General features: G+C 37.6%; 1 protein-coding gene across 1 annotated transcript in view; it reads left to right on the forward strand.

The window, feature by feature from the left end:
- Positions 1-16,098, forward strand: part of OCA2 (OCA2 melanosomal transmembrane protein) — a 137,897-nt gene that overhangs the window by 68,061 nt on the left and 53,738 nt on the right. Inside the window, exons 17-19 of the mRNA XM_014891888.2 lie at positions 3,828-3,955; positions 8,411-8,470; positions 9,029-9,133. Coding sequence (XP_014747374.2) covers positions 3,828-3,955; positions 8,411-8,470; positions 9,029-9,133 — 293 coding nt within the window. The remainder of the gene's footprint in view (positions 1-3,827; positions 3,956-8,410; positions 8,471-9,028; positions 9,134-16,098) is intronic.

Consider the following 16,098-nt stretch of genomic DNA (forward strand, 5'->3'; position numbering starts at 1 on the left):
TGTAATTACTTTGTATCAGCAATTACTTTGTATAGGATCCTGCTTCTTCTGCATTGCATGGGGTTATAGCTTCCACCATTTTTTTCCATATCCTTTTATTCGTCTTGTATTGTGGCAAGTATTTGTTGGTGTGGTGCAAGTCTTGGGCTGCCACCTTCACTGTTCTCTCCCCCAGGGAGTTGCCTTAAACTATGGTGCTAAAAATAGCAAAGAACATAAAATGATTTCTATGCAGCTAAGCCTGTGAAAAGAGACTGTTCAAAAGACCAGCAAGTTGCTTTGTGAGAAGGTAACTTTATATTAAAAAAAAAAAAAGAATATTAAAGATAAAAGAGCATTTACCCATGGACAGCAAGTACTTCTTAGAAATATTCAGCAAGATTTCAGAACGTATATTTTCAGGGATGCCTGATAAAATAAAACAGAATTTGAATAAAACAAAAAATGGAACATTTTCATTCACATTCTGAACTACTGATAAAACATGTTCTGTGAGTAGAACAAGCACTAATGGATGTATGTCTTTGATTTAACTTTTTCACCCCAATATTTTTATTGGCTTGTATAAGAGGATGATCAAGCACATACTACATTACAATTGCACCATACTACATGAAGGAATGGCATACGTCCTTAAGCTGCATTCTGACAAATAAAGAATTTTAAAAAGCACAGAAAACTAAAATCATGCTTTGAGAAAAGCATATAAAAAAAAATCAGTGTGTCTCTCCCATTGTTTGCAGATTGGAGTACTATATTTTCGTCTGGCAGAAGCTGTTCTAGACGGTTTTTAAAAAGAATTATCTCTCAACCACTGTAAATGTGTGACCCTGAATATTGTGTTGCCTGAGTCATTGTTGCTGCTATTAACATCTCCTTTTCGCTCTTTCTTGTCCTACCCACTGCTGCTAACACAAACGTGTTACTCTCTGCCCTTTGGGGAAGCCTGGTATTTACCCAAAGACTTGTCAGGACCTCTTAAATCATCTTATCTTTGAGCTAAGTATCCTGGATTCTTTGCGTTTTTCCTCAAATGTCAGCTCTTCAGACTGTTGACTGTGCTTCCCTCTCTGCCTCAGATTTCCTAATGGATATGCATCTTACAGTGTGTAGCTTAGGATTTGCCAAGGATGAGGAGAGCAGAGGTTGATTCACAGAATTTACTATTTGTAGCCCTGGTTCTGTATTTCAGTGGGCCATGAGATTTAGTTGTGATACACAGTGTTTCTCAAGTCTTTTCTGTAGGACTATTTGGCATCCAGTTTCTTCCCATCCTGGATTTTTACAGTTTTATCTTTTCCTACCTGAATGTATTATCTTGCACTGTCTTGAGCAGCTTGCTGTATTGCCCCGGCCATCAGTGAGATCATGCAATGCTATCCTGACTTTGCTTTTCAGTTCAAATGTCTCAAGCGCCATTTCAGTTTCCATAAAAGTGAAATTTTCTCGCTCTTCATAAATGCATTACTCCAAATTCTGTCCATACAAAATGAACATACAGCGTCCCCATTTTCACTTTGTTTGGAGGAAGCTTGTTATGCTTGTGTGCTTCTGACCTGCTACTATGAGGTAGTAGGTCAAAATTACTTTTGCTGAAGAATGCAAATTCTTCTTAACGAACATTTGAAAGGCCTACAAATTACACAGTACTTTTTCTCCTTAATTTCTTTCTCTTTCTCCTGCCTACCTCCAAATTTTAGACTTTTATTTTAATTCTGTTAGATTTTTTTATTTTTTCAAGTTCATCTACTTGATTATTTTAAAATAAGGGGGGTTCTTTTAGTAGGATTTCAATTGTGTTCCACTCATCATGAGCTAAGTATTATTCCAAAGGTGGTTTTGCCTAGTGGGTATGAGAAAAGCAAAGCATTTAAGCAATATCTACTGTACTTCTTTTTCCTGGCACCAGGCAGAAGACACGGAAATCTTTTCTTATGAAGAATGCATTATAAATTTGCAAGATGCATGGTATAATAAAATTTCATTTATTTTCCCCTAAAATAAATAGAAACTGTCATCCTCTTCAACAGGTAGAAATAGATAGAAATAGAATTTAGATTCAGTTTCTCTCCAAGTTCTCTTTCTGGGACATCAATTGTAGTGAAGCAGAGGCTCTAAACGAAGTGGTCTGTGGAATGGTAAATGGGCTTTGTTTTCACTAGAGTAATGAGAAGTTATTTTTAAAAATTATTTATATTTCTCTTCCTCATGTCTCTCTTTTGAGGCCAGAAAGCTAGGAAAAAAAAAATGAACAGAGAAGACAGTCTTTAATGTATCCTAGTACTTTCAAAATTCCCCATAGTGAATAAAAAATTCCAAGAAAGTCTCCTGTCCTGTCCTGTCCTGTCCTGTCCTGTCCTGTCCTGTCCTGTCCTCTCCTCTCCTCTCCTCTCCTCTCCTCTCCTCTCCTCTCTCTGTGTAGACTGAACTCAGCTCTGTGCAGACACACCTGGCAGCTGATGTGTTTGCGCTTCCCTCTGGAGAGCTGTACTTGCTGAAGCACGGCAGGATGACACCTCCCTTGCCTGTCTGTATTCTCAGGGAGCAGTACTGTGAGCCAGGCACTGTTCCCTCATGCAAAGCTGCATGCTTGAAGCTAATGTGTGCTGATAACACTCATGGTGCTAGAAAATGCCTGGCTTCGTCCACCTCTTCTGTAATACTTCATTGGGTTTAGTGATTAATTGTTATCTCCATATAGCATGTTCTAGTTGATTCATTATTATTGGAGACAGAAGGGTAGGAATAATACCAAGATGTTTTCACAGATTGTCCCAGAAATAGTGAGAAATTCTTTAGTTCTTCACTTTGTTGTAATTACATACAAAATGTGTGTGAGAAAATGTTATATTGTCACTTAGACTTTTATAAAATAACAGTTAAAATTCTGCTACTTAACTTCAAATCAGCACATACCTACTATCCCTTGCATTATTCTAACAGGAATTGCCATAATCTTTATTTATTTATAGTGCAGTTGGAGCAACTGTTTTTTAACGGAATTCAGAAAACAGCCAAGACAACAATCAGAAGAAAATTAGGCAGTGCATTTCTAGAAACCTTTTCTTTATGTTCAGACTAAATACATTTAATTTTCATGAACAGATTTGCTTTGTTTTGTAATACAGCAAATCAACTTTGCTATTGAAAAATCATGGTAGATAGAACTGACAGTTCTCTTTCCTCTGCTGCTTTGGGAACTCTGGGAATTTTAAGATAAATGAACCAGAGGGATCAAACAGCTCTAGAAAGAATTTTAACTGTGCAGAGGGAAAGTGAGCATTGCTCAGACAGGAGATTTGGTATTTGCATTTTCTGGCTAATTGTGCATTTGATTTGCATTTTCTCTCAATTAGTTACCTAAATATGTGTATTAAAATACTTCAGCATGTACAGAAGGATCATATCTGAAGAGAGCTTCTTTTGCTCTAAATCTCTTTTCTTTTCTAAGGAGAGTTTCCTTTCCTGGTTATCTTCAAGAGCAGGCAGCCACTGAGACTTCAAGGTCCAAGGAATGCAGCCAGCCTTTCAGGAGCTGCAGAATCCTTCACTCTTCCTAAATACCTAAAGGTTTCTCTGTGATCCAAACCCATTGATTGTTAGGGTAACCCAACTTTAGTTGCACATGCCTTGTTTTTTTTAGTTTAGATTTTATTTTGATTTGAAAGCAGAGACCATTCATCCTGTGGCATCTGTGAATGTTTCCTGCTACAGTTAGAGCAAAAATATGGCAAAAATCTTTGAAAATCACAATACTGTAACTTGTTGGTAGCACATAGCAAGTCTGTGAAGTGTAAAGCATTATTCTCTCTTTTTCTCTCATGCAGGCTGGATTGCCATATTGGGAGCCCTTTGGCTGCTAGTGCTAGCAGATATCCATGATTTTGAGATGATATTGAACAGAGTTGAGTGGGCAACCCTCCTTTTCTTTGCAGCATTGTTTGTTCTCATGGAGGTAATATTCTCTGATTCTAAAGCCTGAAGAATTGCAAAAGATTTCAAATGTGAATTATGTTCCTGGCGAGGGGCCTCCTGCTGGTTCAATCTCACTGGAATATTGTTGATCAAATGTAGCTATGGTAATACAGAGAAGAATAGCAGAGAATGAAAGTTAGTTGGACCTCTTTCATATTTAAACTTTCGTTATAGACTTGGTCTGATTCTCTTTCCATATTCTGCTTTTGTTGAATGTATTTGATGCAATATTTTTTCTATAATTTACATTTCAGTTTCTGAGTTTATTGTTGGTCTATGTGTGCAGATATTTCATGTGTATTTATGTGTTTGTTTACAAGTATTTATACAGATGATAGGAAAAATAATAGAACAAGATTAAACCAGACCTGAAAAATGTTTCTAACGCTGTCTGCTACATGCTGGCTACCAAATGGGCTAAGATCTCTCATGGGAGTGTGATTTGAAAGGAAAATAACACTGAATTTCAGTTTGCAATGCTAATTTAAAAATATTCAGCACTTGAAATGCCTGGATATCTTGCTGTGTAGTTTCTGTGTGCTTGTCTACTTGACAATATCCATGTCCATCCATATTTGTATCCCCTTTTATTCCCTATTTGATGCTTTTGAATAGCTTGAAAGGATTTATTTTTACCCCAAATATTTGGATTTTTTTTGTGTGGATACTCACATGAACTTTTTAATTAGGCTTCTAGAATACTATTTTTCAGTTGTTAATTGTTGGGCTTAAATGACGTAATAATGTAGAACCATGACTGGCAATACCCAAGTGGCCACTGACACTGCTGTGGCTAGCAGATTGCCTGAGTGAGGAGCCTGGGAAAAGCCTGTGTTAATTAATTTGCTTTTATAGTCTCTTTCCTCCCCTCTTACCTTACAATAATTGCAAAGATCCCGAGAATTTGGAAATTGGAATCTATTAAAAAAAATCACCAGCAGTAACAGGTGCAACATTTAAAGTAAATCAAAACAAGAACCAATCCAACTAACTCTTATGAATGCCAAAGTGGAAGTCAAAATCTGGTAACGTCCAAGAAGATGAGTGGAAACTCTGATTATCATTATGAAGTTTTCTGTGAGCTACCAAGTCTAAAATTCATCAGGAAATATTGATTTATTGTATGCTCATTAAAACAGGCAATTTTAGTTCTCCATTTTATGAGGCTCCATATAACCTTGAATTTTCTAGCTCTTATGGGCAATCAATGCTGAAGCCATGTTTATTTTGTCTACTACTGTTGTAACAGTTGATTAGTTGTGTTCCCTGATGTATTTATTGTTTGAACTTGGATTGCCCAGCTGTGATTTGAGTGCTGTGTGACTTCACAATACCAGAGTATAATACACAGGATGTTATTTGCCATTTACTGACAGACTTTGGATACAACTATTATAATACACTGAACTTCATTTTTTTTTTTTTTGGTTTCTCAGGTCACCAGTGAATAGTTTGCTAATGAAAGAATATTTTTCCTGGCTCTCTAGAATAACAGCAGTTTAAGGTCAGGAAAGAAACTTGTTCAGATAATCAAGAAAAAAATACAAGACATTAAATTCTTCCCCACAATGGTTGAGAAAATGTTCTATGTATATCACTGCTGCTAATTTTTATGTGAATCTATGGGATTAGTAAGTGACAGTCTTTTCCAAGGCATTTTTCTTTCCTTTAAGTTACCAATGTCAAAAAGAAACTGGTCAAAACAAAAATATACATTGAAATATAAGAAATCTTTCCATAGTCTAGGGCATCTAGAAATTGTCAGGTCATATTGCTCACCCTTGGTGATCCTTCAGCTTGGATAGTCCCAGTGTGAAGCTGTATCCTACTGCTATAAATGCCTTCTTTCCTATTACAAGGCACATTTAAAAACCTGTGTGGAACTTAGGCTGCAAGTCATTTTGGGAAATGTGATTTGAGTTCCAGACATTTGGGAAAATGTGATTTGAGTTCCTGAACCACAGGGGAACTGTTGAAGGTTCTGCCTTTGGGAGCTCCATCAGTCCAGTCTGGTGCATCTTTTACAATGAAAAACTTGAAATTCCTTTGGAGCTCTCTTGTGTTCTATTGTGTCCCCTGAGTAATTAATCTTTACAACTGTCTTTTTAGTCTTTATCCACAAGTGGCTGTTGCATGCTATAAAAATCTTTCGTCTGCTTCTGTCTCTGTAAAATAAGTCCCCATGCCAGTCAGGATTACAGTTCTTTGTTCGGTTTTATAGTAGAAATTGGCATGGTACCTTAATTCCTTCAGGCAGAGTTTATTTACAAGAATCATCATGACATACTGTCCACAAGAGGATTAATGAAAATTTTTATGCATAAATTATACTTTGTTTCAAAATGGCACATGATTTCTTTCTGCAGAAAAGCTCTGTTGTGAACTGCTCCGCAGGAGCTAGTATGCCTGAAGACACCAATTAGTGCAATAATGCTTGCTCCTCTTAGAACACACAGGAAAATCCAGGAGACCCTCTGTGCAGTTTACATGCAGGGGAGGACAGTGGCAGGGTACTAATTGTTGACTTGCACTTAGGTGCTTGCAGGAGATTGACCTGGAGATCATAGAGACATCCTAAAATTATTGATGTGATTTATACTGTCACAGACTCTAATGAGATGGGCTACCTGCAGACTCTCTTGCAGAAGTAATGTGCGTGTCCTGAACATCTCTTTTTTTGAGTTCCAGAATGAATTTTGAATATTACTGAAAAGTAATGCGTTCTGCTAGTGGATTATAAATAAGGCAGCAATATTAATTGAATGTGAATCTCAGCTCTAATTGCTGACAACTATCTGTTTAAAAGTTTGTCTTGAAATGTGAACACAAAGCAATGATAAAAACTATGGCTGTTTATTAAGGATATTGCTTTTACATACATTTAAAAAGTCACTGTCATGACCTTTGAGTTAATAAAGAAGCACAGCTTAGAAAGAAAATGGTAACTTAAAATCATCAACAAGGCTTAATTTCTTAGGAAACTTTATTTTGGGAAACCAAAGTAATGAAAAAAAAAATTCTGGGCCAAATTTTCTATGTGGTGGTACTCAAACCACTATTATTGGACACTATGATATCCAGTTGAGCTGCGGGTACAGGAATTGCCAGTCTGAATGAAAGCACCTCAGTTGCTGACAAGACAGTGTCCCATACCACACCACTCAATACTCGTTAGGGTCTTTGTCTGCATCTGTCATGGAATTTGACAGCATGCAAGTAGAATGTTTTTTTCCCCCCTACAGTCTCTGAAGGGCTCTGTCTGACTGCCATTTGGGGGGATTATATGGAACTGTGTTGTGTGAATACTGACTCCTGCAGCTCTGTGAGGCACAGATGTCAATAAGTGAGGTATTGCAGCTGACTGATTCTTTTACTTGACAGAAAAAAATGAAAAGAAGCCAACCAGCGTGGTCTAGGCTAAACCAAAAATTATATTATTTTCTCCCCTGAGAAACTGAGAAGTCATAAAATAGATATACCTTATTAATGCTGAAAATAGTACTTCATTCTTCATGCCTACAAGAAGAGAAAACAAAACCAAAGTGAATTAAAGGCTAGCACCCGTGAGTTAAAATCACCCTTTTACCTTGTGGGTCAAAGGAATAGGTCACTGTCCTTGGGTGTGAAGACTCAGTCTATATTCTGTGTGCCCAAGGAGAGATCAGAGTTACCACCACTAGGCTGAAGCCTTCCCATGTCTTTTCATCTCTGGTAGCACCACAGGATGCTGTCTAAATGTCTCTACAACTGGAAGTGGTTCTCACAGGGAGGATAGAGCGTTCTGATCCAGGTTGTCCAGGGGTCCAGTGCTTACAGGGCTCACCTCCTTAGTTCACGTGCCTCACTTGCACATTGAAGAGATGGATTTCCTGCCTTTCAGATGCTGCTGCCAATTTCCATTCGTCCAAGATCTCTGTCCTGATTTTAGCAGATGGATTCTGGTTTTTGTAGTTTTTGTTGTAGGTTTCTGGGGGATTTTTTGAATGGGTCTGAGAAAGCTTTAAAACAGAAATATAATTTGTTTTCCTGTTTCTTCATCTGAGACTGAGCATGAGGTGCCTGATTTCATCCATACTTTGAAACACATGATATACTTCTATCTATATTTTGGGTTTGGGGAAGTTGGTTTGAAATCAGTTCTGTTCAGGTTTTCAGAAGACACATATCCACTGAATAACATCATCTTTAAATTTCAGCCATTCTCTGATCCTGTGTCCCATGCTCTTGAGTAATACTACAAGTCATTTCAGTACAGCCTTTACTCGCTTCTGCAAATACAGCCACCAATTTCTGCTGTGTCTTTTCTTGCCTAAAATTACTTCTGTACAAGCTGCATGAGTTAAATATCAATATCTTGTCTTACATCCAGTGAAAAAAAGGTAAGTACATCATGCAGTCCATTAGTTGATATCAATGGGTTTTTTTCCCCCCCCAGGCTTTGGCTCATCTGCACTTAATAGACTATATAGGAGAACAGACAGCTTTGTTAATAAAGGTATGTTTAAAATATTTATAATTTTTAACAGATAAGAAAAATAGTTTTATTCCAGTAGAACAATAAAGAATAATTTTATTTTGAATTTGATGTTAATGATTGCATTCCTGCATTAGCAATATCAAGAAAGCATGTCATACTTTGGCACAGGTGATATTTAATATGCATATATCTGTCCACAGCCAGAATACACATAGCCATAAATGCAATAGAGAAGCTTTTTCTGCAGTCTAAAGACTCCAAAAATGCAAAAGTGTAAAAAGTATAAACAGCTAAAAGTCAAAATTCACAGTTGCACAGTGTATTTTTTGTGTGAAATCTGAGTATTAGAAATATCAATCTTTGTACTTCTATTTGTTCATGTTTTCTTGGAAGAAGAACTGTAATTGTGTTACTAAATGTTAGGCTATTTTATCCAAGATGCCTTTCCTATCTCAGAGCCTAAAGGAATAATAACTGTCGATAAATTAAAACCGTAAAGAACATGCAATTATGCCGTGGGGGACACACAGAGCAACACTGATCTCGAGGTTATAATTTTCTCTCTCTCAATTCCAGGTGGTTCCTGAGGATCAGCGCTTGGCAGTGGCCATCATTTTAGTGCTCTGGGTGTCTGCTTTGGCCTCCTCTGTGATTGACAACATCCCCTTCACAGCCACAATGGTAAGGTCTATGCACTACTGAACATCCTCCTCCAGGTGCTGACAAGGGAGCTGAGCTTACTGATTACAATTTGCAGTTTGGTTTTTTGGGATTTTTTGACCTCTGCTGTGCTGTAACTTATTTATCCTCTGACACTGAATCAGTATTAGAAACAAACTCATACTGTTAAGGTATCTAGCTGACCATTAAGTTATTTACTAGCAGCTGCAGGTAGCTGTGGGACCAGGGGTGCTGTTTTGGCTGCATTTTTGTGTTTTTTTCTTTTATATCCACATATTTACCTGAAAAATAGAATTGTCTTTTTGATGGAAACTGTCGCTATCCATCCACTGCTATCAATGTTTTTCCTCTGTGTGCTGAGTAATTATGCTAATGCTTTTTCAACACCTGAACCTTTCATTGCTACCTTACTTTTGTAATTAGTTTAAAAACCACCAAATTTTGTTAAGCATAACAAATGCTTGTCAGCAGCTGAACTTTAATATCAGAAAAGTATCAAAATATAACAAATTAAGGCATGCTCAGATAGGTTGATTCAATCAAATTCTCTGTTTAAAGTGTGATCATTCTTTCATTATACCATACTAATGTTTCATTGTTACAGCTCTTTCTCAGCTAAGTATATATTTTCTTCACATTTTTTCATCCATGGTCATATCCACTCTTAACCTGTGCCAAGGTTTAAGACACTTCTTATAGGGCATATGACAAATTGGGCAGATTTATAACTACTCTATAAATATATATTAATGTGGCATTTTGCTTTGATTACCGTGGTGTTTCCTGTGAAATTATATTGATTTAACCACAATAGACTGCAGGTAATAGGCATGAAAGGAAAGATTTGTTTGGGATGAGTCACCTCCCAACAAATGATTGAGAACTATTAAGCAATAATGCAGAAATCTTCACTTAGAAGATTTTTGCCTCATACCCAGCTAGTCTGTAAAAATTGGCTTGGAGCAATACCAAACAGCACTATGAAACGAGTATGTTTTCAGAAATGGGACTGAAGTGCAAGAATCCTTTGGGATGTCTGAAGACCATTTATTTTGCATCTTTGAGGGCAGCAAATACAGATTGACAGGAAGGGATCCTTGTCAACATTCAGAGAGAAGACACAGGAAGAAAAATACATGCATATTCTCACCTATGTAAAAGCATAGCTGAGCTGTTTAGACATTAATGTGCTATTTGGCAAACCAGAGTTGAGATTCATCTACTTCAGTGAATAAGCTTATACTTTGGTCTTTGTCATTCTGAATTTAAAAAATACTTACAGAATGTTCCTAAGTAAGTAAGTAAGTACCAGGATCTTTAAACTACCATTTAAAATTATTTTTGATTCTTTGGTACTTTGTTCCTACTCTTAAAACAAGCAGTATTTAGTTCTGGAAGGCTATTTTTCAGTATTTGTGCCAAAGTTATAAACTTCTGATGAGGAGTATTAAATATATTGAACCCAACTCTTTTGTAGAATGACTTTTCATTAATCAGGGACTTCTATATATGAGTTTGGTTTGACATTACCTAGTGATATAGGAGTATAGGACAGTTGCTATGATGTAGCCATGAATGATCCTGTCCTTTCCTGGGAAAAGGTTCCAGCTTCACAAATGAGCCTGCACTCATAATAATGAAAGGCAGATGTAGTGAATCCCTCCAGGTCTCCATAAGTCTCCTCCAGTGGTGAGCCAAAGTCATGACAGTGGGCCAATCTCTCTTGTGTTTTTCATTAATCATAGCTTTGATGGACCATGTAGGGATGTGGAATCCATCAAGTTCCTTCAGACACAAAACATCTGGGCAGTTTCATAGATTATCAACTGTGTACTATGACTGGCAAAAGTGTTTGGAGGATGACATCACAGACCTCTGCCTACATTGGCTTTGCCATTGAGGAAGAAGTAGTTAAGGAACCAGTCTCATGGGATAATGGCTTATTTGACTTGCACGTGAATTCCTTAAATATCATACAGTGATGATGAGAGGCCTGGTGGCAGCTCAGAGTCAAGGATGCTAATAGTGTCATTTCTGCTTTAGAAAGACAAGTATGTCATGATTTTTGTCCCATGTTTCAGGAATGAGGCTGTCTTGCCAGTCCCAGTTCTGATTGTGAACCCTCAGTTGGTTGGAAAAAACTACTGCGATGGCAAGGGCATCTGGAAAGTTATACTGTTTTCTTCCTTCAGGGGTGGGAAGCTTCAAGACAGGCATCAGTCCATACATGAGATGTCCCCAGTGCTGCCTCTGTGCTGTTGGATAAGGTCTCCACTCATCCCCTAAAACAATATGCAGTGCATGTTGTCCAGACTTGGAACAGGGAGAGGAGATGGGCTGCACAATCAGTGTAGTGACTCAGAAATGCACTGAGGGGGGACAATCTTTTATGTGAGGTCATTGCCCCCTGAGCTGAAGGCACAGTAGATGTGAACTCTTTCAGTTTTCTGTTATGTGTAGTGTTTTGACCCAGGAACTACCTGAGAAATGAAAGAAATACAAAATTCCATTAGAGCCTGAGTCTTCACTTAGGTGTTTAGCTGAAGGGAATCAAAACAGAAAAACCTGTAAATAGCTCTGTAACTGTGATGTGTTTCCTTTAAAAATCAATTTGATGTGTGGTTGTCCAAACTTTCCTTTCAGTTTCTGTGTTTGTACTAGTGAGATAATCAAATTCATAATGACATGCTTTGTGTAGAGAAAAAAAGGAAAAATATTAATGCCTAATTAATGGATCTTGAGACTAAAAGTTTCACTTTATCTGTATTTGGATAAATTTGATTGTTTCATGTAAAGTTTTGGATTTGACAACATTAAAATTTATAGCTGACTTAACAGTCAGTTAACTCACCTTAAGAGGATATGAAAAGGGGAAACTGTAGATTGATATTTTGAAGAAGGAATTAAAATATATCTGAGCCAGCATTACAGAGATTTCTAGGAAATAAACTATTTTATGACTTGAAGTAATGAAAACCAATAAGGAAAATGGTTCCCTAGAAGAAATTCTTGTCATTTTCAAGAGATTCTATGTATCTATGTAGGCAAATTAGGATTCTTCCTTATCCTAAAACACATTATCTACAGTCTTACGAACAAAACATAAATATTTTTTGTTATTTTAAGATGGGTATACTTTAAAGTGTAAAATATTTGTTTGTTTAAACAGAGTGAATGTACAGTTGATTTTCAGGGGCCTTCAGCAACATGGAGAATACTTCTCTCTCACTAAAATATTCTGAAATCACAAAAATCAGATCAGTGTATTATTTGAAATGTCTTACCCTGAAAATACTTTTTGCGTGCCACACTGTTGGTCAAATTCTTCCCTGCTCTGGACAAGGATAAATCTGGTGTAACCCACAATCAGAAATGTCAGTACCATATGGAATTCATGTATGGAAGTTGCTAAACTGAAAACTCTGTGAAGAGGACAGAAAACAGCACATATTTCTTGCTACAGAGGATGCTGTAGCAAAGATAATTGCCTACAAGAAACAATGGAATGAGTTTCTGAGTGCACTTAGCTCATCATAGGTTGAGTACTTCTATTGTTTCTGTCTTGCCAAAATTCTGGGTTTTTAAAAATTAAAATAGAACATTGGAACTGCCTGAAGGCAAGACAGTTTTTCAAATATATTCTAATTGCTTATTTCAAATTATTTCAAAATTCATAATTCTATATGCAAAGACAATGAACTGCCCCAAAACAAGATGGAGCGTTGAAAATTGCCCCATGAACTGCAATGCCAGGACTTTACCCTTCACTCTAAATTGAAAAGTGAAAATCCAGCTCCCTAATTAAGTATGTGTCTGCATTTCTTTGCATAAGCATGCCTGGCAACTCTGATAGCTATCTGCAAGTGATAGGAAAATCAATCATTTCTTGTCACCAAATAAAAGATATTCTGTAGAAGTATTGTAGAATTATAGAATAAACTATTTCACTTGGAAGACACCTACAACAATCATTCAATACAACTGCCTGAGAAAATCAGGACTGACCAAAAATTAAAGCCTGTTATTAAGGGCATTATCCAAATGACTCTTAAACCCCAACAGGCTTGGGGCACTGAAAACCTCTCTAGGAACATTCTTCCAGTATTTGACCACCCTTTCAGTAAAAAAATGCTTCCTAATGTCCAGTCTAAATGTGCTATGATTCAGCTCTGAGCCATTGCCCTATATTCTGTCACTGGATCCCAGGAGAAGAGCTCAGCACATCCATCTTTATTTCCCCTCCTCAGAAACCTGTAGAGAGAAATGAAATCACCCTCTCAGCCCTCTTCTCCAAACTGGACCAACTCATCTGTTCCTCACAGGACACACCTTCCAGCCCTGCCACCAGCTTTGTTGCCCTCATCTGGACATGCTCAAGGACTTTCATGCAGTCTCTCAAGAGAGTCAACAGCACCTCCCAGTATGGTTTCATCAGCAAACTTGCTGATGGTGCATTCAACTCCTGCCTTCAGATTCTTAAATATTCATGTAAATATTTTGAAGAGAACTGGCACCAGAACCCTAAGGAGCATCGCTGGTGCCTGGCCACCAGTCAGCTGTAACTCCATTCCCTGCAGCCCTCTGGGCTGTGCCCTTCAGCCAGGTCTTCACCCAGTGCACTGTGAACCTGCTCATCCCACAGCTGGACAGCTCATCCATCCTGTGAAGAACAAAAAGTATCAAAAGTCTTCCTAGGATCCAGAAAAACTACATTCACTACCTTGCCTTCATCCATGAGGAGGGTGACTTTATCATGGAAGGATATCAGATTAGTTAAACAGGACTTTCCCACTGTGAACCCCTACTGGCTGTGCCTGATGATTGTACTGCTCTTTAAATGCCTTTCAGTGGTACTCAGTGTAATGTTCTCAACATTTTTTCCACATTGTGAGGTTAAGCTATCAGGTCTGTTTCTTTGGGTCTTTCTTCATGCTCTTTCTCTAAACTGGAATAACATTGACAAGCTGCCAGCCAGCAGGGACCTTCCTAGGTTCCCAAGACCTTTGGTAGATGATCAAGAAGGGTTCTGCCACAACATCTGCTGGCTTCTTCAGTAATCTGGGATGAATCCCATCATGCTTTATGGACTTGTGAACATTCAGCTGGTACAACTGGTCCTTTTACAGTTTCAGGGTCTCAGATTTTGAGTTTGAGAAATACTTTGTGGGAAACTCTGTGGTCTCTGACTGTATGTAAAAGGCTATGTTACCAGCAGCAAATCTAATCTATGTTACCAGATAAAAATCCAGTATATATTGCTATACCAGGGTATTGCATAAAAAACACCCAGATAATGTTCTATCATAAAAAATTCATTAACCAGGAGCTTGGCTATTACATTTCTCACTTTTTAATTTTGTCAAGGGTTTTTTTCATGTTGCATATCCAGCTTTCTTTGTCTGCAGAATACATGTATTCATGCTCTATTGATGCTTAATGTGTCATTCTATTAAACGTCTGATATTTATCTTCCTTTATCAACGGGCTAAACTTGCAATGACATTCTTTGATAGGCAGACTTCTTAATTTTTAAGGCCTGGACTTCCCTAGTATTGTTATGTTTAAATAGCCATGAATTTCTGCCCTTAGAATTTTAAGTTACATGATGTTATTACCACTATGCTCTTTAGTTTAACTGACATTTTATCAGCTATATATGATGAAACCACCTGTTTATATTTTTCTTTTGTTACTAGAAGTTAAAAGACATCCACAGTAAATCTCTGTTTTAGCTGAGTTTAAATACTATTTCCTCAATAGAGCAATAAATATTTTCCGTGAGTCGTCTGGTTGACAAGGTGGCTTAGTCTCTGACAGGTCTTAGTTAGAAAGTATATAATTTTTGGTCCACTTTTTATTGTCTCTAAAACTATCAGATGCTTTTCTCTTGCAGTGCTGAATGTTTCACATGTATCTCATGTTCTTAATGCCAGCTTTATTATTGGAATTTCCTTGCCCTCTGCCCTTCCAGAGTTATCTATGATGTCCTGCATTTCACTGCTCAGTAAAAGTGCAAGACTAGGCTGTAGCCATCTACAGCGACAGAGCAATCATCAGCCACTTTGGGAAGCTACAAATAGTTTATTTTCTATTAATGCATATTCTCTGCAGTTTTCACAGAAGATATCTTTGCCACAGGCAGTTCTTAGCAAAGCATGTGTAATGAAGTCCCACAGTGTAGAGCAGCAATGAGTCCCTAAAATAACGGCAAGAATTGCTTTTTCACAGACAATTTGCACAAAGAGACAAACTGGATAATATCATAGGAACATGGAATGCTTTAGGTTAGAAGATCTTAAAGATCATCCAGTTCCACCCCTCCTGCTATGAGAAAGGACATCTTTCACTAGACCAAGTTGTTCAAAGCACTGTAATGTAACTTGGTTTTGAACACTTTGTCCATATAGAAGATAAAAGTGTTAAATGGCACCAGTCCCAATATCAACCCTTGAGAAATGACACTTACCAACGGGCTCCCCTTGGGCATTGAGCCATTGAGCACAACTCTTTAATTATGACCATCCAACCAATTTCTTATCCATCAAATGATCTGTCCATCAGACCCATGCCTCTCCAATTTGGGTGAAAGCCATCAAATTTGCCAGGCACCATTTGCACTTAGTGAAGCCATGTTGGATGTCATCAATCACTTCCTTGTTTTCCATTTGCCTAGCATACTTTCCAGGAGGATCTGCTCCATGACCTTGCCAGGTACTGAGGTGAGACTAATTGGTAGTTCTCCAGGTCTTTCTTTTTCTCTTTTAAAAAAAGAGGGTTATGTTTCCCCTTTTCCAAACAGTGGGAACTTCACTAGATTGCCATGACTTCCCAAATAGGATGCATTGTGGCTTAGTTACTTCCTCAGCTGGTTCCCTCAGGATCTGCAGCTTTATCTCATCAGGTTCCATGGACTTGGGCATCTTCTGTTTCCTTAGAATGGTCTGAAACCTAATATTTTCCAGCAG

The sequence above is a fragment of the Sturnus vulgaris genome, chromosome 2, assembly GCF_052056855.1.
Source record: "Sturnus vulgaris isolate bStuVul1 chromosome 2, bStuVul1.hap1, whole genome shotgun sequence".
NCBI lineage: Eukaryota > Metazoa > Chordata > Aves > Passeriformes > Sturnidae > Sturnus > Sturnus vulgaris.